Source organism: Nymphalis io, chromosome 20 (assembly GCF_905147045.1).
Source record: "Nymphalis io chromosome 20, ilAglIoxx1.1, whole genome shotgun sequence".
Taxonomy (NCBI): Eukaryota; Metazoa; Arthropoda; class Insecta; order Lepidoptera; family Nymphalidae; genus Nymphalis; species Nymphalis io.
The window spans coordinates 3468678-3493312 of record NC_065907.1 but is presented as its reverse complement, the minus strand read 5'-3'; the positions used below and the strand labels follow the sequence as shown (position 1 = coordinate 3493312).

Genomic DNA, 24635 nt, shown 5'->3' with positions numbered 1-24635 from the left:
TGTTGTTATATCCGTTTCTTTTATATTTTAAACCTAAATGTTTTTTGTATACCGCAATGCTTATATTTGTCACTTTTTTTAATATTTATTTCCGTTATTATTAATATTCAAGCACATTAATATTTGTAAGAAATTGTAATCGGCGCAAGAACACTATACATGCAGCACTATGCATGTTAGCTTTCAATGTTTTTAGTTTTAGTACATGGTTTATAAAGATATAGTTTATGAAACATCCGCTAGCAAACCTCTAATAAATAAATAAACCAAATAAATAAATTGGTAAATTGATGCTACGCTACTTGCTCATAAAATACACTTTAATATCAAGTCCGTGATTATATTAGGCCATTTACCATCATGGGCCATCCATTTTCCCGTCCATCTACTTATTACATATTATATATATAAAAAAAGATTATTTAAATAATTGCTGAATAAATTCAGACCGAGTTATACGGACAGTCCCCCTCGCCCTCACTACGTCACGGACTCGCCCGTGACATCTATCAATCATTGTAATAGCCAAATAAAGCCCATAAAAGCGATATTTAATCGTATTAAATTACCTAACGATCGTAGTCTATACAGGCCTATGAAAGTGACCCTGTCTCGTGGAGCAGCTGTTTTTCTATATAACTTTAGCGCTGTCACATCGCTTTTTATATTCTTATTAATAATGTACTTTGACTTTAAAATTAAACTGTATGTGTCTAAATCAAAATTAAAATGATTTATTCAATATTGAATCATTACACTCGCTTATTGATAGTCATATCAGAAACTACCACCGGTTCGGAAAAGAAACACCCAGCCCTGAGAAGAACCGGCGAAAGAAACTCAGCGGTTTTTTTTTTTACATGTGTCATTTATTTATTCAGAAATTATTGAATATATTATTGTAATTCTTATATTAGTTTAGTGTAATGGTTATTAATGGTCGAAACTGTACATACAATACTCGAACTATTTCGATTCCTTAGTTATATACATATATCTTCATAATAAACAATGTATGTTTGATATTATTTGAAGCAATAAGGCCTTTACACTCTCATATTAAGTTTATTTGTTATTAACACCTATTTTCATCTAGTGCTTTAAAGATATAACCTTTATTTTCTAATCAACCAAATAGAATGCCTGATTTGCTATATAAATCGTCTATACTAGACATTACATTTAGATTTTTGTAGACATTTACTTGGTGGTCAGGCTTTGTGCAAGCCCGTCTGGGTTGGTACCACTTCCTCATCAGATATTCTACCGCAAAACAGCAGTACTTGCATAGAATATATATATATTACTGGTGGTAGGGCTTTGTGCAAGCTCGTCTGGGTAGGTACCACCTACTCATCAGATATTCTACCGCAAAACAGCAGTACTTGGTATTGTTGTGTTCCGGTTTCAAGGGTGAGTGAGCCAGTGTAATTACAGGCACAAGGGACATAAAATCTTAGTTCCCAAGGTTGCTGGCGCACTGGATATGTAAGCGATGGTTGACATTTCTTACAATGCCAATGTCTAAGGGCGTTGGTGACCACTTACCACCAGGTGGTCCATATGCTCGTCCGCCTTCCTATTTTATAAAATATATATATATATATATATGGTATTGTTGTACCAAGTACAGTATAGTAACTTAATTCATTAATTAACTTTAAGTAAACGTCCATAAATATTTAAGTCAAAGTTTAAAGAAATGGAATTCGTTTCCCCTTTTTTTTAGGAGAATAAAAATGACTTAAGTTAGAAAATAAAGAAACCAGATTCTTTAAATGAAACCAATTAGTAATCAATATAAAATAGTAAATAGTATCAAATTAATCATGTTTTTTTAATATTTAGATGTCAAATAAATAACATAAATAAAAGAATAATTACAAAGTAACAAAGCTGGAAAGTCTGTCTCGTCTCCTGTTTAATAAATAAGCAGTGCTTTTAAAGCGCTTGAAGGGATTACTATCTGATCTCACTGCAGTCGCACGTGCGCTTATGTTGATAAAACAAATGCAATCAGATAGCGCAAAGGTTCAAATGTACAAACAATATTGGCCCTTATGCAATGGAAGAAAATACTAAATTCGTTTGATAGATTTTGTCATTAAAGCTTACTACGTCTGTATATGAAGTTTAAAATCATAATTATTTTTACTGTTATGTTATGAGGCAATTTTCCTTAACTTTACTATAGTAAAATTAACACTTATATACAAGTTTAAGTTTAAGTTTTGAATAATAGTACTTTATTTGCTCATGACTATTACATTTTTAGTTTACCTTTCTACTATCGGACAACAAGGTGGCTTAATTAAGTTTATACAAAGTCCCTAAAGATTCCGTCATCGATTTTCCTATTACACTTTACTTTCTCATTTCTCCTAGCCGCAGTATGAAGTGTTCCTCTGGTCAAATCGGGATATCTTTATGACAAGGCGATTTAGGCATCAGTACATTAGGCGTGATTGCGGACATGTATCAAGGTCCTATTAAACTTATGGGTAATTAGAATAATAATAATAACAATAATGTCCTGGGACATTATTCACACACGGCCATCTGATCCCAAATTAAGCAGAGCTTGTGCTATGGAAACTAGGCAAACTGATATACTACATATACTACTTTTCTTTTGTAAATACATACTTATATAGATAATTACACCCAGACTTAGGACAAACAGACATGTTCATGCACACAAATGTCTGTCCTGGGTGGGAATCGAGCCCACAACCATCGGCGTGAAAGGCAAGTATCTACCAAACACGCCAACCGGCACGTCAATTAAATAAAATACATTGTTTTGGCATACGTACATTGTAATGGCAGGATTTATCGAATCAAACGTGTCAAAACACGTTTGATTGAGTAAAGAACCTGCATTTCCCGCAGCGCCAGAGGAAGTGGTGATTCGAAATTTTCGATAAATGTCCAATTTGTGTATATGTGTGTATGTCACTCCTGAGTCTGGGTGTAATTATCTATATGAGTATGTATTTACAAAAGAAAGTTGTGGGTTCGATTCCCACCCAGGACAAACATTTGTGTGCATGAACATGTCTGTTTGTCCTGAGCCTAGGTGTAATTATCTATATGAGTATGTATTTACAAAAGAAAATTAGTATATGTAGTATATCAGTTGTCTGGTTTCCATAGCACAAGCTTTGTACAAGCTTAATTTGGGATCGGATGGCCGTGTGTGAAAAATGTCCCAGGATATTATTATTATTATTATTATATAATTCTATATGTATTATTCGAAAATTATCCTTTTCTGTACTCGTAACGTGTATGAAACATTAATGATGGTGGGTTATGTAGTAAAGACGTTTAAGCGTAACAAATACAAAATCACTCACATTTATATAAAGCCGAGATGGCCTAGTGGTTAGGACGCATGAGTCTTAGCCGATGATCATGGGTTCAAACCCGGGCAAGAACCGCTGATTTTTTATGTGCTTAATTTGTGTTTATAATTCGTCTAGTGATTGACGGTGAAAGAAAACATCGTGAGGAAACCTGCATGTGTCTAATTTCATTGTAATTCTGTCACATGTGTATTCTACCAATCCACATTAGAGCAGCGTGGTGGAATACGCTCCAAACCTTCTCCTCAAAAGGGAGAAGAGGCCTTAGCCCAGCAGTGGGACATTAACAGGCTGTTACTGTTACACATTTATAATATTAGTTAGGATGATATCACCAAGACGATCATTCCTCATGCACAATCAATTACACACAAAACTAGTGGACATAAAAAAAACATCATTGTAATAAAAATAAAATATGATAGCTATCTATAAAACGTGCTTAAGCAGGATATTAGATGAAATGCCATATCCTGTATTCCAGGAAGGAGAGCCCCTTCAGACTATGTGGTTAAATCGGGCACGTGTTTAATATTTCGATTAACTTTATTTATTTTAAATAGCACACTTAATACATTGAAACAATAAAATATAATAAACAATTTTCGATATATTTACTCAAGAATTATTTGTATAGAAACCTTAATCAAATATAAAGAAAAATAATTTAAAAATAACTTTTGCAAAAACGTAGAATTACTAGCTTTTCTTCACTGAATTGCAATTCAGATTTTCTGGGCGATGAATAAACCAGGAATAATAATGATAACTTATTGATGGCCGATGGAGCCGACACGTGTTAGAGTGGAGACCACGCTTAGGCAAACGTAGTGTAGGACGCCCTGTGACAAGATGGACCGACAATTAAAAAAAGGTGGCAGGTTCAGGATGGATGCGGACTGCCCAAGATCGGGATTGTTGGCGTTCTATGGGGGAGGTTTTCGTCCAGCAGTGGACGGCAAAAGGCTGAAAAAATAAATAAATAAACCAGTGACGCAGTGGAGGCAATAAGACGAGGTGATACTAGTGATTACTCCAAGTTCCTAATGTTTCAATTATAAACAACACAAATATATCATTTGGAATTAGATAATTTTTTAAGCTTGCTTGCTTAAGCAATTTTCGCCAGGTTGCCAATTTTTTTTAAACTGACCATCTAAACGTCCAGTAACTGAAATCCTTGGATCGATGATCTTTGGAATGATAATATATAAGTGGTAACTCGTCTGCTAATATCATTGTTCTCGTTAAATTCATTAAATTACAATAAAAATATAAATGGTGGGACTGTCTAGGTACTCACGAGAATTTCTTTGTAAGCATGTGAGCTTATGTACCGAACGCACTTACAGTGACAAATCTTACTCTGACATCATCTAACGCTCGAAATCTTATACGGACGTAATTTGACTCGAAGTCTCAGATACCGTGTATCGAGCGTTAAGATGTTTTCATATCAAAAACAAAAAAAAATTGAAAAAGTATTACTACATATATTAGTTCGCATGTTCTAAAAAAGTGTTCCTTCTCCTAAATAGAAGAAGTAGGCTTTATCCCAGCAATGGGATATTTACGAGTTGTCATCATACGTGGATCTTAATCTGCGTTTTCACTGCACACTGCAGCACTGAGTTTTCTTGCGCTTAATTTGCTTGTCATTCATTTAGTGCTCGACAATGAAAGAAGTTTATAAGGTACTGATGATGAACTTAAAGATCATAGTAGGTATTATGCAGCTTAATGAATTTGTTGACACAAATATATAGGTAAGGGGTGAGTGTTACAATAATTAAAACAATTATATCTCATTGTGTTTTTTTACTTTGTCTAATAACTAAAATACTGTTTAGCAGTTTTAAATTTCATCAATAATAATAAACTTAGGTTAAGATAGAGAAAACAATAGAATTGAAGTTATTACTATGTATATAAACCCTAGAGCTTTACGCTGAATACATAATTCGATTTTCGAACCTAGATAGGCAACCTATTGCAAAAACTGGGTCAACCAGACAGACGTCCTAAATTCGCGAATGTCACCTGAGCAAAGTGAACGAGATTGAAGTCTGAACACCACAATTTTATAACTTAAATACGTGACTCATAGACCTATAGGAATAAGAACTAATATTGAATGTCATATGTTAATCATAGAATTGCAGCTTTTAAAAAAAGTGTCTTTTTAGTGTGCTTCTCAATTCTCATTCTCAATTCCGCAAGATTCAGAATAGTTTTATTATATAACAAGCTCTCATGCGGCTGTCTGTATCGCAATGCGACTTAATAACCTTCATGAGAGATCAAGGGAAAAATATGATCAGTCCATTAAAATCAGTTTGTCAATTTGAACACTAGCAACACAGACAAGGTTCAAGAAGTTCTTGTATACATATTTAACCAACAAACGCCGATATTTGATATTTGTATGAATACTAATTTCCAAATTCGAAAGTCAATATATTTGTAAAATAGAATTATATTTCAAATTAATTATGTCTTGAAGATATTATATTCAGATTAAAATAAAAAAAAGTAATTTACTAAAAAGTTTATTCTGTGTGTCGTTGAGTACAATAAAATGCCACCGAACTATTCATATAAATTTGTATTTTTAACTGAATTTATTATTATAATTATTTTAATATGGTTCAATTAAGAAGTGGTATCATCTGGTATATTTTATTTTATAGTATGAATTGAATATTTTAAGTAAATCTGTGTCTAATAGATAGATATCAAAGGTTTAACGATATTTTAAAGAAATAGCTGTATAATTGATTACTTTTATTAAAATTTTCGTCTTATAAATAAAAATTTGTAAAAACGGGTCAATTACAATCCCATCATGAAATCAGGTTAACAGTTCAAACTAAATGTAAATAAATCATTTTCCAGAGTTAACCTTCTGAAACATGGAGTACACTCATAACTATATAAATATAACTTTTCAGTCATGGATTCTTTGGCAGTCGTCCGAAATGGCGCCCAGTCGACGCGAGCGTCGTGACGCGTCAGTCCGCGCTGACTGATGCATTCGAAATTAATAACATTAATGTTCGAATTGGAAATTCGAATTTCGAATTATTTTTAAATCAATAATAATATAGTGATGTGTCTGATTAAGTATTAATATGATTATACGATTGATTAATATCGATGTTGAAATTTTAATAGTGAAAAATTGTAAAAAGTTCCGGTGTGTAATTTCGTGTTTAATTTTTTTAATGTGAAATAGTTATTATTAATAAATGTTTCTTATCTGTCAATATAAATGAATGACGTGATTTAAATTTTTGATACACAAATTTTTAAATGGTTGTGCAGTATAAAATAATGCCCAAAATGGAAATACTTACGAGTTATATTTAGATGAATTCCATTGAACTCAGTGAAGGATGCAAAATATTAAATTAGCAGACGGGCGTAATGAGAAATGCACACTATTTAATTGTCGGTTCCTGTAAACAGTGTTTAATAAAACTTGGGCATTTTACACCATGTTTGTATATATTACATACATGGTTAAAACATACTGCTTTCGAAGGGAATATCTGGTTGGCCTTATAAAACGAAATCGCAATGTAACGTACCTATTAACATTCATTTTAAACATATTTTAAAAATAATTTGAATTATAAATTTTCTTTTTTTAAAACCAGACTGTAAAAAATATTTTAATTCAACTTACACGTGACACATTAAAGCAGATTTTATAAAAATATTTTACTAATTATTGATTTAAATAATATCGATTTTTATCGAATTTTAAATTGCGATCCGAAAATCGAAATTCGAAAATTTGAAATAGATAAATATTCATAATTTAACAGATTTTTTTTAACAATGCGTTCACCTTAACGAGAACAGATCTGTGATAATTTTAAAATACATATATGTATGTCTGTGTCATTTAAACACATTTTTTTTTGCGTAAACGAGTTGTTTAGTCTAGATAAAATTTCGTAATCGTAATCGTAACAGCCTGTGAATGTCCCACTGCTGGGCTAAAGGCCTCCTCTCCTCTTTTTGAGGAGAAGGTTTGGAGCTTATTCCACCACGCTGCTCCAATGCGGGTTGGTAGAATTCACATGTGGCAGAATTTCAGTGAAATTAGACACATGCAGGTTTCCTCACGATGTTTTCCTTCACCGTAAAGCACGAGATGAATTATAAGCACATGAAAATTCAGTGGTGCTTGCCCGGGTTTGAACCCACGATCATCGGTTAAGATTCACACATTCTTACCACTGGGCCATCTCGGCTTCTTTTTTTTTTTTTTTTACATAAAATTTACGATAACGATATTATTAATTGTAATGATCAAATAGAAAAATCTCGTAATTTCTTTGTAGCTTTAGTTCCTCATATAGAATGTACCTATGTGTATATTTTTCTTTATATTACATAATTAATATTAATAGCTTGAATCTCATTTTAGCATTTCTTAGTACTTGTGAATACACTGAATTATGTCAAGACCAGTTTATCGCCTGTTTTAATTAATAAGGAATTTAACATAGCTCCGAATAACTCGCATCAAACAATTACTCATTTAAAATTTCATGTACTTTCATAAATATATTTTAAAAAAAACGGTCACACGATTGCGTTATTTATATATTTTGGAAGTATTAAAAAAATGTTTTAATTTGATTAGTAATATCATAATTGCGAAAATCAACTTTTTACTGGTGGTAGATCTTTGTGCAAGCTCGTCTGGGTAGGTACCACCCACTCATCAGATATTCTACCGCAAAACAGCAGTACTTGGTATTGTTGTATTCCGGTTTGAAGGGTGAGTGAGCCAGTGTAATTACAGGCACAAGGGACATAACATCTTAGTTCCCAAGGTTGGTGGCGCATTGGTGATGTAAGCGATGGTTAACATTTCTTACAATGCCAATGTCTAAGGGCGTTTGGTGACCACTTAGCATCAGGTGGCCCATATGCTCGTCCGCCTTCCTATTCTATATAAAAAAAAATGTTTGTTACGCTTTTCTTAACTACTCAACTGATCATCATGAAAATTTGCATACACGCTTTCGTGTGTACAGAAAAAGAAGAAGCCGCGGTCGGGAACTAGTTATAATATAAATCACTTTACTTGAGACATCGCATCTTGTACATAGTATGTCAGAAATCACTACTAAAATTAAATAACACACAGCGCCTCATTAAAATTATATTTAACGGTCAAATAAAAAAAAAATATTTAAACAGTAAAAACACAGACTAAATAAAATGTATTTTTCAAATTCAGAACACCGGAAACTATAAAAACAACAGCAACGATGTTAAAAGGTGATTAACTCGAAAATCCGTATCCAATTATTTAAAAGCACTGAGAATAATTTTCATCCAGACATTACCCATTTCGTAATCTCATTACTGATACTAGTCAGAATCTAATTTACTGAATGAATGTCACTCTGAGCGAATGGAACATGTTGCGAATGTCATTCAGTTTCTGGCAGACGCCCAATGAACCTATAGACAATATCGAACTAAATCCTTGAATGCTAAGTTACAAAAAATATATTGGGCAATTTGCCTACATTTTATTTTGGGTAAAAAATTATGATAAATACTAGGAAGAAAATGTTTTCTTCTTGTATTGTTACTCGTTTTGTTCTTATACATATTTATCTACTGATACTAAATATCATGATTATATTTCAATTAATTTGTGTATCGACCCTTTAACGGCTTCGCTTGGAGTCGTGACCCTTAAGGGTCGCCGTTAGGTTAAAAGGGAGCTTCAATCTGTCTAAAGGAAATAAGAACCGTACATAAAATACCCTTTTGTTGAATAAAATATCTTAAATTATACGATTAACTTGGTATTACATTCAATCAACGAAGCAAAATAATCCTAATATTATAAAGAGTTTTTTTTTTATAGAATAAGAAGATGAGATGGATGAGCATATGGGCCACCTGATGGTAAGTGGTCACCAAACGCCCTTAGACAGTGGCATTGTAAGAAATGTCAACCATCGCTTATAGCCAATGCGCCACCAACCTTGGGAACTAAGATTTTATATCCCTTGTGCCTGTAATTACACTGGCTCACTCACCCTTCAAACCGGAACACAACAATATCAAGTATTGCTGTTTTGCGGTAGAATATCTGATGAGTGGGTGGTACCTACCCAGACGAGCTTGCACAAAGCCCTACCACCAGTATTACACCAGTATTACACCAATATAAGATTTGATTTCTTGTGTTTGTTTGTAATGGATAATATCAAAAACTACTAAACCGATTTTACAAATTCTTTCACCAAAAAGATTAGAGATCTGAACAAAAATTACAATAATGTAACCCAAGGTATCAAAAAAAATCCTATAAAATATCAACTGCGATAGATGACAATTGTTAAGTTTTAACCCGGACGAAGCCGGGGCGAGCTAGTTACTAATATGATCGTTGGTATTATTGTTTCGAGGTTACAATATTTAGAAGTGACAAGTTGTTTTATTAAACAATTGATTTTAGGATGTCATGGCACTTATAAAGTCGAGAAACGATGATCGACTTTAATATCTCATAGATTTATTTTCGAAACAATGTATTCAATTATGTAAATTTTATTCCAAATGTTTTCATTTTAACATTATCTGATATTTAATTGTAAAGCACATTCTTACATCGCGTAACATATTCTTCTGGATTGAAAACTAACTCGAACGAGTAATAGCTCGATTATACCGGTTATTACCTGTATTGAACTGAAATGTCTATTTCAAATAATTTAGTACCCACTAAACGAACGAAGTATTAAATATTTCATGAAGATATTGGTCGAGCATAGATATCTATTCTGATCTGTCTTGCTTATGGTACCAATTAGTGTCCTAACTATTTTAATTAGAATATCTTTAGTTATATTATAAATGCGAAAATCAGTTTGATTGTTTGTTTGTTCCGCTTTTACGTCTTTACTATTCAACCGAACATTATGAAATTTAGAATTTTGTGAAACTTTTTGTTGAGTATGTGAATAATATATAATATTATTGATAATTATTTGAGGATAATTACTGAGCACAATAAAAGACGTCCGTTCGGTTAAGCGTTTAATTGCGAGAGACCACCATACATAGGTTTACAATTACCCACAGTTAAAAGTAATATTATAAAACTATCCCATACATTACACTTTTGTGCAATCGATAAATCAAATTTTGCAACGTTTGCAGATGTAACGTTTGTGTGCATTGTATAACTCAAAAAAGGGTTTTACTTCTATACTTATATTGAGCGATTTAAATCTTTTGTCTCTTTGTCTTGTGTTCTCATTTAAATATATTCCTTAAAATTGAAATACTGTACAAAATAAATTAATCAGTCTAAGCTGTCAAGAGGCGCTACTTTATGGCCCCTTTTCCCTTCGCGTCTCAAAACAAAGTTATTAATTTGTTAAAGTTGCAGCGTCTAGCGGAACAATAACAGTAAATCTGTCAATGAAACTAAACTACTGGGGCTGCGAATCGAGAATTAGAAGGCACTTTCTGTAGTTTGTTGCTAAGTCGATAATGGAAAGTCAATTTATTCGGTACTGTTCAGTTTTATCGATGTTATCGTCTCGAATAAAATACCAACACTATTTTCGATTATTTTAAATGAAGTAAACATTGAGGTCACTTTGTGACGTCACAATCTAATTTGTAAAATATTAACTTTTCATGTCGTATTGCCACCCCATCGAATTATGAGTCTGAAGGGATAAAAGGATACTGCTTATGTGTTTGGGCGCACACATGTGCACTATAACATGACCAGCGTAGTTGGTTAACCTCTCTTGAGATTTACCGCCGTGGCTGAAATCGGTCAGGAGGACATCGTAATTACGCCGTACAATTCTACAATCAGGAAGCAAATTGATAGTTTGTTGAATACATGTTGTATTCAACAAACTATCACCACCGTGCATCAAAGATTTTAGTCTCATTTCGATCAAAAGACTAAAATACGCAACAAGCTATATCCGGCCCACATATGTAACTTGTCAACACGCTTATAGACTAGTCTGTGTCTGACTGTTTGCTATACCAAGTTGTATCATTAGTATGCATATATATGTGTGTGTGTGTAAAATTTTGTATAGTAATATTTAAAAAAAAAAAAATATTCGACTTCGATGATGGAAAGAAATTTATTTATTTATTGAGGATCTTCTACGGTTGTATGTAAACGCTTACACAAATATAAAAATAACAATCGCAACTTTTCTAGACTGTTAACATAACATGGAAATATATAATATAATAAGAAGTATACATATAAAAAAAAACATAATACAATTTTCATATTGTTTTAACAAATCTTTTCTTGGGATGTATATAAATAAATGCCTTTTGAATTGGTCGATTTTAACGAATCTATGTATAATCCATTATAGCTATGTAAATATTGCTAACGCGTTTAATCCTGTAATATACAAAGATTACAGCTTCTTCAGCTCCATTAGTGTCTGTCTGCAGACGATTAATGCGCTTGTCTTTCATCTTGGCGTTCGAGTTTACGCTTAGATTAGAACATTAAGTTGCAAGTTTTGTGGGAGGATACAAGTAACAAGTAAGCTTAAGAGGGTGTAACCTCTCGAAAAAAAAATGGATAATCTTTTATTTGACTTTGCATCGGGAGTGAGTGAGTGAGTTTGCATTGAAGCCAGTTTAAATTTAAAAAGAAAAGTATTACAACACTATATTTACAACATTTGTGTCACATTACAAATATAAATGAATGTACTCGATTATTTTTCATACTCGTATTACTATATATTATTCAGATATGTAGTAAATTGTCCTAAATATTAATTGACAGGTTGAAAGTTCCTTTTTTATTTTATATTAAATCAACATAATTTCTTTTATAGCATTAAGCGCAAAATTTAAATGATCGTAAGATATACAAGTATGATTTGCAATAATATTATTGTGCCTATAATTTTTAATAAAAAACACTTGTTTTTAATCGCGATTTAAACCATTTCGACCCTGTCAACAAAGTAATATTAACTGTAAAAAAAAAACAGGTAATACAGAGATAATACGCATACATTAAAAGTTTTTTTAATATTGAAAGTAGGTATGCCGTGTGTATTATGTACCTTGTAATCGTGAGAACGTCAGCTTATGTTCCCAATGGTAAACACGGGGCCAATGTGTTAAGTGTCTTCAAATATACCAGGGAACATATACACGTATTATTCATAACTTAGCGACCAGCCCTGGCTTCACAGGGACGATGTAACGATGTGTTTTAAACGTAACCTGTCCATACGTTCTGTTTAAAGCGGGACAGTCCCGTTCCAAACTAGGTGACGATGGTTCCTAAAAAAATCCAAAATGTCCAGAACGTTGTGACAAAACCGATAAGCAGACACTTAGTCTGACATTTTCTCACTCTGACATTTCTTCTCAATCTGACATTTTGAAACCGAATAGCTATTACGAAAAATATAGAAAGGCTAACTAAACTTAAAGTACGAGAATTTAATTAGTAATAAAAAAATATAAATAGCATTTATTTCATTTTAAAACTAGGTATCAAATTTGTAGACGTCCCAACGTGTAGTAAAAAATCAATTAGGATGTTATTTATGCCGTTACTTAAAGTCCTTAAATCCTGAGATCACACCGCGATAATCAGATGCGGATTCAGATTATACATAGATGCGGGCTATACTAAATTATAATAGAGATGAAAAATTCAAAAGAAATTGTGATATTTTTAAAATTATTTGATCATATTGAGTATCTTTATCATAGAATAGAAGGTGTGCATCAGAATGACAGTCGTGCTGTATGTCGAGGGACCAAATAGGTACTAAATGATTGTTTAATGACAAATGCACAATACGGAGCCCTTATGCAAAAATAATAACGGGCCGGTCATCTCGACAATAGAATATCACTGATAATGTCATATATACCAAATATTTAAACAAAGGTACTAAATATCAATAAATAGGTACTGAATCCTGGTCCATATTTTAACGCTGGTTACTAGGCGGTAGGGCTTTGTGCAAGCTTGACTGGGTAGGTACCACCCACTTATTAGATATTCTACCGCCAAACAGCAATACTTAGTATTGTTGCGTTCCGGCTTGAAGGATGAGTGAGCCAGTGTTATTACAGGAGTTTGACTACAGGCATATGGGACATAACATATTTTTCCCAAGGTTGGTGGCGCATTGGCGATGTAAGGAATGGTTAATACTTTTTACATCGCCAATGTCTTTGGGCGGTGGTGAACACTCAACACCAGGTGGCCCATATGCCCGTCCGCCTACCTATGACATAAAAAATAACACTTTGTACAGTCATTCTGATGCACACAATTGAAACTGAGCGAATTAACAGTGCAACTATTTTAATTTCAATAGTGAAAGTTATTTTCTTAATACTAAACGTTACTGCTCCGCCCTTGCTCTGCTCTGCATGTCTCAATAAATGGACTATGGACATGGTCAATTTTTTCAGACCACAACAGAACCTTCCGGACTCTAAGATGAGCTCGTTCAAGCACACCCTTCAGCCTCATGATTTAGTATAGATATATATACAAAATAATATAATGGTGTAAACTGTGTTACTAACTCTTGGTCGTAATTAATAAACAAACTGAAATATCGTTCAATTCCTTACTTTTTAAATAAAACTAGCAACTCATTCCGTCTTTGATGAATAAGGTAACCTTTATATAGAATTTTTTTATTGAAAGAAACAATACAAAGAAAAAGATCCTTTTTTTTTGGCTAAAATTCTTCTCGGGCGTACGCAGGACAAGTCACCAATGTTTCGGATGAATGGTCTGGGAACGCATAGACATTTTTTTATTTTTATTTAATATATCTCTACTAAAATTATAAAAGCGATATAACTTTCTTTGTTATTCCTTTGCGGCTATACCATTGAACTGATTTATATTAAATTTGGTATGAAGCACGCTTGAATTCAAAGAAAGGACATAGGCTACGTTTATTTACCTAATACCTAATCCCCATTTCTTAAACAAGCGGACGGTGCCGCGGGTGAAAATTAGTATTTATATATTATATGTGTCTTAAATATATATATATTATGTTAGTAAACATTTATATAATATAAAGGTCAAACGGGTAGTGTTTTAGACATTAGATTGTATTGATCGTGTTTATCGAAGGGTGATTTAACTCACGAACTCGTTTTATTTCATTGCCGTCCAGACAAAGTGAGATCTTTCATTTATTTTTATCCTAATCAATGTTAATTGATCATCTCGCTATCTCTCTCCCTCTTGAACGTTTAAGACGTATCGATTGATACAATAGTAACTGTGCTTGTTAATTTAAAAAAATTAAAAAAATTTTTTTTTAAAAATAAGCTCTCAAATACAAAATTTCGATTATATGCTGCTAACCGTTTAGATGTTCCTGTTCGTCTTGTTCTGGAGCCAATCTGGTGAAGAAACAGACCACACTTCCCATAGATGTATTGTCATCGGAATTAAACTAACATGTAAAGTTTCAACTCCGAAACATCAGCAATTATCTTGTATTAATATAATAAAATGATTTTAATATATTAATATAATTGTTAATTACTCAATTGCTTATTACTTTTTAACAGCAATAAAAAATATCTAAATTTAAAATACAAACTTCATTGTCACAGATAAATTAGAATCAATTGTCAAAAATTTGAATTTATCGATTTTTAATCACATGCGGGTTGACGAATTCTAACAACGGATGAAAATTAAGTGAATAATATTTTATAAATTGCTTTTAAATTTTTTAAAATTTCCTATTGTTCTATTTTTAAATTTAATATAGTTGTTTTTTATTCGATTTGAACTACGTAAACAGAGGATTTATTGAATTTAAAAATAAATTGAAAATATTCTCGATCGTGTGTAATAATTTATAGGTACAGAATAATATAAGACTTGGTATAATCTGTGAATTTTTTTTTTTGTACGTATGTATTATTAATAATTCATGAAAAATATTAATATTATTCTACGCACGTTTTCATAATGTAGTTTGTACAGCGTCATCGATACTTTGTCTGTTTGTCCTATCTTTAACTTGATGTCAAAACTGTTAACAATTGTCTGTGAAATAATTAGCAGTAACCTGTGAAACTTGAAAACTTACTAGCTGTAACGTGTGTTTTTCTACTTCTTTTATTTCAAACATCTATACTTACATAATATTATAAATGCTAAAGTCAATCTGTCTGTATGTTAGATTTTTATGGTTTTACCGCTGAACCGAATTTGATGAAATTTATTATGAAGCTAGCTTGACTCGAAAGGACATATGCTACTTTTTATAGTTACCTTAACTGAAAACACGGGCGAAGCCGCGGGAGAAAACTACTACTTAGAAGTGACTATATTATCTAAAAATATAAATCCTAATAATGTATTACTTATTTCGGTGACAGAGACACGGTTGAGAAATCGTTTCCTGAAATATGTTAATGTGTTAAGAGAATTGTTTTTCTTGTAATTATACGTTTTTCCAGAACATTCGAAGGAACATACTTTGTTCTATTGATCTCTGTGCCACAAATGTTTCTTATTGTTTTTTTTTTTTAATTTTGTTTTTTTTTAAACATATGCAACAACAACTGATACCTGCAGGTATTTATATATTACAGATAATTGTCACACGAGTTCCTGTATGTGTAGCCATAAGTATATTTTAACTACTGTATTTTTTTTTAAATTCTTTAAAATAATTTAGGCAACAACGAAAACCATATCACAGTTTTGTAGTTTTAATGATGCACCCTTGTTACCTTTGTCTAAACGCCTAAACCTGCAGGCTAATTGTAAAGCAAATCCCGTATGCTTTACAATTTGCCTGCTCTCTTCTCTACTCTCATTTAATGAGACTTTGATTGCAAGAGTACCGAATACAATTATATTTAATTTGTACGCTTACAACAGCATCCTGGCCCGGACTTAGAGATCGAAGGCCCTTTGGCATTTGAGGCCCCCATTCCAAGCGGTTAGAGTAAAATGATATTATTATTGGCTCGGTAGAGTCCATCCTACATGACAATCGAAATTATATATCCGTTTGGCATAACAAAATTTGCTGTTAAAGCAAAAAAAAACATCTGGCAATATTGCCTATTATATAAAGTTATTAATAAAAGATTTAGATATAAATGATTTATTTTTTGTAATTTAAACAATTTAAAAGGTCTATTACCTACCTAGTTATGATATTTCGAACAGCCTGGCCGAGACATTTGAATAGATTTATGTGTCAATTGCCAAGTCGTCTGCGCTCGTCGAGTCAATGGTCGATGATTCACATCTACACTTTGATTTACACCTGACGTTCCCTATTTATTTACACCTTGTACAATCTAATTTAGACCTTAATGTATTTGATATAAGGCAAAAGAAACAGCATTGTAAACATTGATCATGTGACAAAGCGTCTGTGGAAATAGAATACGTATAAAAATGAATAACCATTGCTTATAATGAAGCAAAGTATGAACTGTTTGTTTTTAAATTCATTTTTAACAAAGAAACGTGATTTTATTTATATTCATATAAAATAAAAATGTTTTCGAATTAACATAAGTACTTAAGTGTACCCTATTCCATTGAGATTGGTTTTAAGAATTAAAAAATGAACGTTTTTTTTTTTTTATTAAATTGGAGTTGAGTGTAATATACGGTTCAGCTTAAAATTGAAACGATATTTTGTAACACGCTCAACAGTGATTTTTTTAAAGGAAAAATTATAAATTCGGCATTTTAGGTCTAAAATAATCTTATTTCTTAATGGAATATTGTTATTTACTATTAAATAGGAATATTCGGTAATCGAGCCGAATATGCTGAACACCAAACATAAACCGTTCGACCTTGGCCTAAATTAAAAAAAAGCATTTAATTTTGTGAATATTAAATTTATTTTCTTAAATAATACAACAATAAAACTAAATGATTTACGTTACAATATATTATTATTAATTTTTAATGTGTTAATTACTTTCATTAATATACCTATATTGAGACAATATATAAATATACTTAGTTTTAAAAAATGCTTTTAAACTTTTCGAAGCTTGCCCGTGCAGCAAGTACCAACCATTACGATATGATTGATCAAACTGATGTCATGGATTCGCCCTTTAAGAGTTCAAAGGTCAAAAAGCGAGAACTAGTTCGATTTCAAAACACGCTTTTCACCGATATAAAAGCAGGCCATGTAACTTTTGTTATAAAGCGTCTTTTATTAGCTTAATTCTAACAACAACAAAAGTATAATAATACGAAATTATATTTTTAGGACGGAAATGAAATATGAATTAAAAATAATTATTGAATCTAAAAATTACGAATTGAAGGACATTTTATCAAGACACCGTACCGTAACAGCCTGTGAATGTCTCACTGCTTGGCTAAAGGCCTCCTCTTTTCTTTTTGAGGAGAAGGTATGAGTTTATTCCACCACGCTGCTCCAATGCGGGTTGATGGAATACACATGTGGCAGAATTTCAGTGAAATTAGACACATGCAGGTTTCCTCACGATGTTTTCCTTCACCGTAAAGCACGAGATGAATTATAATCACAAATTAAGCACATGAAAATTCAGTGGTGCTTGCCCGGGTTTGAACCCACGATCATCGGTTAAGATTCACGCGTTCTTACCACAGGGCCATCTCGGCTTTTTTCATCACGACCGGAACAATTCGTATTAAAATTATTTATTAAAGTTAAAAAATAATATACAGATCACATCGATATCTCACACTGTCAGCAACTATCATGGTAACCGTGCGCAAAAGATTAGAAAGAAAAACAAAAAAAGACCGTGACAGCTACGCGTATGTTGCCAGGTCTATTGTCTAAAGGTAATTGCTAACAATGTACATAATATTAATGAAAATATTTATACATATATACAGTGCAACCCTAATATTCCGTAACAGCCTGTGAATGTCCCACTGCTGGGCTAAAGGCCTCCTCTCCTCTTTTTGAGGAGAAGGTTTAGAGCTTATTCCACCACGCTGCTCCAATGCGGGTTGGTAGAATTCACATGTGGCACAATTTCAGTGAAATTAGACACATGCAGGTTTCCTCACGATGTTTTCCTTCACCGTAAAGCACCGTAAACCCTAATATAACGTACCTTAATATAACGACTTCCTCGATTTAACAAGTTCTTCGTAATCCCCTTGGATTGTCCATAAGAGTCAATGTAAAATATCCCTTTACATTACGGACATTTGCGAACAACCTCTTTGTAACGAATTTTCAACTATCAAGAAAAAGTATATATACCTCTAAAAAACGAATTTTGTCAACCCACAACCCAAAACCTTTATATAAAGTTCCCACCAATGTATGACTCTTAATCTAATAATTACGTAATGTTGAAGTGAATAAAACTATTTTTTTAACTCTTTGTAACGAATTTTAGACCAACCTTACCCCAACATAAGAAACCTCAGTTCAACGAATTACTAGATACAACGAATATTTAATTGTTACCTTTCGATTTGTTATATCGAGGTTGCACTGTATTTCCGATTTTTATTTTTTACAATCGATGACTATTTTGTTTATGACTATATTTTGGGTATATAAAATATTTCTAAAATACATTATTTAATTTTAATTAAATACATTTAAAATAAGTAACATAAAATTTTTAACATCTCTGTACCATGAGTGTCTTTTTCTTTACAAATTTGTATGACAAATGACAAATTTAGTTTGAGATATTTTTTTTAAATAAAACGTCGGAATATCTGAAAAGACTTTATTTTATATTAATCATAGTTTAAAAGAGTCTACGGGTAATAACGAAATCGGCGCATGAATAAAAATCCGTAGTATTTTGCTTGTAAGATTGAAGAGCTCTGACATTTTAATAGACCGTCTACGTTGCATCCCCTTTTTCAAAGCTTCATCCCAGTATTTGACCAGAGTCTGCTAGTCTAATCCATATTTAATGGTTTACTGGCACTGCATGGAAGATTTAACGAGAGCTACCTTCAAATGGTTATCAAATGTTACTGAGTTTTAATTATTCTTTCAATTTCGCTTTGACACAGTGTCAAAACTTTATGTTAGTACATTAGTATAGCGTTATACCTGCTTATTGATTGACTAGTAAAGTCCCCGCAAATATTTACAAGAAGTAATTTTGAAATCACAGACAGACTCCTATTTTACTTTTTTGTATAGATTGATTCGAGTATCTTCAACCGATTCGTACAAACATACTTGAGAAGAACCGGCGTAGAAATAAAGTATTGGTAGTGATTTTGTTTTATTTTGTACCGGGCACTCCTCAACTATTGCCGCTAAACATCAATACTTTGTATTGCTGTCTTCCTGTTTGAAGGGTGAATGACCGAGTGTAATTGCAGGCACGAGGGATATAACATCTTAGTTCTCAAGGTTGGTGGCGCATTGGCGTATAAGCGATGGTTAACATTTCTTACAATGCTAATGTCTATGGGCGTTGGTGACCGCTTAACATCAGGCGGCCCATATGCTCGTCCACCTACCTATACTATTAAAAAAAACAATGATTATATAAATAAAATTTTTGAAGTGAAAACTTCTTTAATAATATTAGATGTCGTGGTAGTTTTTTGACTGTAAGGAATGATTGCCTTCCTAAAGCGCCATTATTTACGGATGGAGTTCACCGTTTATCATCAGCTGTCATTTGGTCGTCTTCTCAAAGTAAAATATTACATCTCCTAATCTTTTAATTGCACTGGTTTATTAAAATTCAACGGCTTTACCTATAATTGTTTAGGTGGTAAACATTACGCAATGCTCTGTTTTCTTCTTTGAAATGTGAAATTAATGATAACAGAAAGAGATAAACAATTATTTAATTGAACACCCGCTAAACAATGATTGTAAGTAAAGTTTATTTTTTTTTTAAATTTAATATTGAAGCATTGCACTTATTGATAATGAAATAAAAACTATCACTGAATGATCGAAAACGAAAATTCTTTGAGCTGACAAGAACCGGTGAACGAAACTCAGCGGGTATTTTTTTTCCATTTTTGTTATTTCTTATAATTAATTAGAGAATATAGGAAAAGGCACTTTCATTTAGTGATATGATAACTGGTAAGTGGGTGTTACAGACCCACGTGGGAAAGGACTGGGACCTTACCACAAGTACACGTCTTAATATTTATATCAGAAACTTTTGACAGCAAATCGTAGTGGCAATTATGGACATTATTTCATAAAATGTTAGGTGGTCTAGTTAGGGTTGTCTATTAAACTCTTAAGCTTTTCAATTTAAAATAAATATATATTTATAAGGATTTGTTTAAAATAACATCTTCTGAGTTAATTTATAATTCTATTTAGTATTTATTTATTGGCATTAAATTTTTTTATTCTATTAATATAATTTAAAAAAAAAAAAATTTATAGTTTCCAATATTTCGATTCGTTAGCGAGCTGCTAAGCATGCGGATATTCGACATGACATATGATATATTTAGAGGCCAGGGCTTAGAAATCCAAGGCTCCAAGGCTCAAGGTACTCTGATATTTGAAGACCCACCGTTCTCAAGTGGTTAGAGTAAAATTATATTATTACTGGCTAGGCCCTCGCCTAATCACAATATCGAGCCTGCATATTTAAGTATATTTTTCTATAAAAGTATTTAGTAGGTATATTGATTAAAATTATATGGTTGACAACCCTCAACTCCGCTAATGTTGTGTCCGTTCGTTAATAAATACTCTGTAATTGCATAGTTATCTTATTAAATATATAATCATATAATTGCCTAATGTTATACTTGTACTCAAAATTTACATTATGATTATGATCTGATCACGATCTCCAGTAATAATATGACTTAAATAATTTCAATGTCATAATTTAAAATAAGAACTTCATTAAAAGACGAGCATAAAACCTATATTTTTTTATCTGTGCTCTAGTCTAGAATGTAATTTATTTTTATGCGATGTTACAGTGTGAAAGTATATTCTGTATTAAAAATTTTAATTAAGTAAAGAGAAGATATAAAAATTAAATAACGAGTTGTTGATGGATACTAAATAATTATTTATGGTAATGTTAACTTTTAGATTTTTACGATCTTACTAAGAAACGTTGTATTAGCGGATGAATAATTACAAACCGATTTCTCTCTCTGTCATCAGCAAATTGTCGTTTGAAAGAAGAAGACGAACCTGTGTATCCTTAAACAATTTATTAGTAAGGTAGCTAGAAATATGTGTGTAAATAAAACATAGTTATATAGTATGAACAAAAACAGGACGGTTAATTAGCCTTAGTCTATGATATGATGATGATCCCTTATGCCTATAGTTACACTGGCTGACTCAACTTTCAAACGGGCAATAATACAACAATACAAAGTATTTCTATTAAGAATATTCTCGATGAGTGAGTGGTACCTACAGCGACGGCAAAGCCAAGTCAAGTCATCGGACTATGAGAATTAGTTCGTAAAGATTTTATATGACGGAAAACATGGAGATGATACCTAGCTTCGAAGGCAAGACGTGCTTTTAAAAAAAAATATGTTCGTGTGGGAATAGTCTCATGTTATAATTGTAGAGAGGTTCCAAGTATCGTTGCCTTAACGACTCTTTTAACCTTCAAGAATAGACAAAGGTTGAGACATGTCCTCGACTAAGCGAGTAGAAATGTTTGTGTAGGGTTGTTTTTTTTGACCACACGTGACGAAACAAAAGTTCGCTGGAACACAGAACTAAAATGAAAAGTTTTTTACTTATTATAAAACTAAGCGAGCATATTTTGACAAAATGTATTACTAACCTAATATGTTTTATTACAATAATAATTATTATAAAATAAATAAATATTTTAAAGAAGAGTGAACTCAAATTATGGAACCTATAAATTATTCCTTTTGATTATTAATTAAAAAAAATCAAACGCGTTATTTTAAAAACTTTAACCAAATAGTTTGAATGTATACAATACGAAGGCTGCAAAAGAAATATAAGCATTTAGTAATAGAAATCTACCTTCTACTTTAGATGCTTAATGTGTCTGCTATTCAAAATAGGTCTGACTGAACCAAGTCACGGAACTTTACCTTTTGAATACAAATACTGTAAAAGCATGAACTCATTTAACTCTATTTTAAATAGCGTACTTTGTTAAATTTTAGCACCCATTTTAAAACAGGCCTCTTTCAATTATTTATTCAAAATGAGATCTTTATTTGCCTAACATTTTTGCGCGTTCAAATTATTTTCTCGTCATGTTTAAATGTTTTACCTACTTATGGTGAAGTTATGCATATTATACAATATATCTTGTAGTTAATTAAAATGTTTTAGACGAAAAGAAGAGATCATCCGATGCTAAGTGGTCACCGTCGTACTTTGTCACTATAATGTAAAACCATTATTTGCATCATAAATGCTTCGACCATATACATATATAAATAGGACCATGTTACATCTCTTGTGCTGTATTGGCTCAGTCCCATTTAAATTCGAACTCAGTAAGACGATGTAAAGACGATAGACTAAATTGTGAATAGTACCCCCCAGATGGGTCCACATTGCCTTTGTAAGCCCGTATATATATATCTATATATTTCCACGCAGTTGTTGCAGGCTGTTTATATTACATATGTATATATATAATATAAACAGCCTGCGATGACCCACTGCTGGGCTATAACTTCCTTTTCCTTTAAGGAGAAGGTTTGGAGCTATTTCCACAACGCTGCTTTAATGCGACTTGGTGGACACATGTGACACTATTTCAATGGTGGAGAAAAATATCTATAAATATTTAATATAATAATAAACAATAGTTATTGAGAGAGTGTCTTACAAATATACTCATCAGTTTACCGTCAAGCCTAAGTAAGAAATCTAATAAAAAATATCGGATAGCGTGACGTTTTCAAAAAAAAATCACATCCCTAATCACATTACGCCGCCTTTGTGAGTCACGAATCGGGTAAAAAACGTTTCCTACACGAAGGAATGTGCGTTCCCTCACGTTCCAGGGACACGACGGCTTTGACGATTTAACCGTTCGTAATAAGAAATTTATCTAGGTATATGTATTTCGGAATATCAGTGGTAAATTGATCCGCATGATCTTTACTGAAAATGTATTACATTATATTATTATATTAATATTAATGTCCAAATTATGTGATAATAACATCACATAATTTGGACACTATTGGAAGCGGTCGGTTGTAGGATGCGCGATTTTGATTTTTTAAATTGTAATGTCAGCTGTGTGACCATATCAACATAAATACGCCCCGAAATTGGGTAATATTACTTACGGTAAAATTAAATAGCTTCGTATTAAAAAATTGTAATTCCCAAAAGAGTCGAATTGGAAAGATGTTATTAAACATTCGTTTTATTTCATTTCTTCTTATCACATTAATGTTAATCACAACTTTGTAAATGGTTCATCATAAAGAACAGTTGCTTACTATACGCCTATTGGTCTGAAACTATAATGAAGTCTTCATTAAGTTGCATGAAATTCGAACTGTTTTAGTCTTTGACAGTCTGGAGTTTGGGAAGTCGATATTGTCGGCAGATAAAATCCACCTCAATTTTTTTTTTAATCGTTATCAAGTGGGGTCATTGACATATTTTATCTATAAAATAAAAGTGTCACTATTTATATGCTTAGAATATCGATTAGCATTACCTATTCGATTTTGTCGTTTAACGTCCGTTGATTTTTTTTTTTTTTGCTAACAAATAAAACTTAATATTATCTTATCTGTATTATCGTTTGTATCTAATTGCTGGTGAAGGCAACCGAAATCTAATGCTATCTTATTTATCTACGGTTTATTTACACTATCAAATTTTAAAATAGGTTAATATTTTTACAGAAATGATTATGTACAACTCGATTTTAGACGTTAACATAAAATAAAATAACAATGTGCTTGTGTTGTGTTCTCAAAACTTAAACGAACAAAAGTGTAAAACCGGAAAATTAAAAAGCTAAAAATACATTTTTTTATTCGCGATGCCGTCAGCACTAGACATTGATCCATTCAGCCAGCCGGAATGGAGCGACTCCAGCGATTCCTCCGATCCCGCGCCATTACCGCAACTGGGATACTTTGTACCTCTCAGATCTAGGTGTAGATGCGACAGTTCGACGCGCCATGTGTGTAGGAGAAGCAAAAGGTAATTTTTGCTTGTAAAGATACTACTTTGAAATAAAATATTACATCACGAATATTAA

At 32.1% G+C, this 24635-nt stretch overlaps 1 protein-coding gene across 10 annotated transcripts in view; it reads left to right on the top strand.

Moving 5' to 3' along the window:
* Window positions 1-24635, top strand: part of LOC126776465 (tight junction protein ZO-2-like) — a 113931-nt gene that overhangs the window by 32847 nt on the left and 56449 nt on the right. For 2 of the 10 annotated variants that reach the window (XM_050498989.1, XM_050498987.1), the window contains exon 1: window positions 24290-24577. The exons of the other annotated variants lie outside the window; for them this stretch is intronic. In XM_050498989.1, the coding sequence (XP_050354946.1) occupies window positions 24414-24577 (164 nt within the window). In that variant the 5' untranslated portion in view covers window positions 24290-24413. Of the gene's footprint in view, window positions 1-24289; window positions 24578-24635 lie in introns of those variants that run through there. 10 annotated transcript variants of the gene reach the window in all.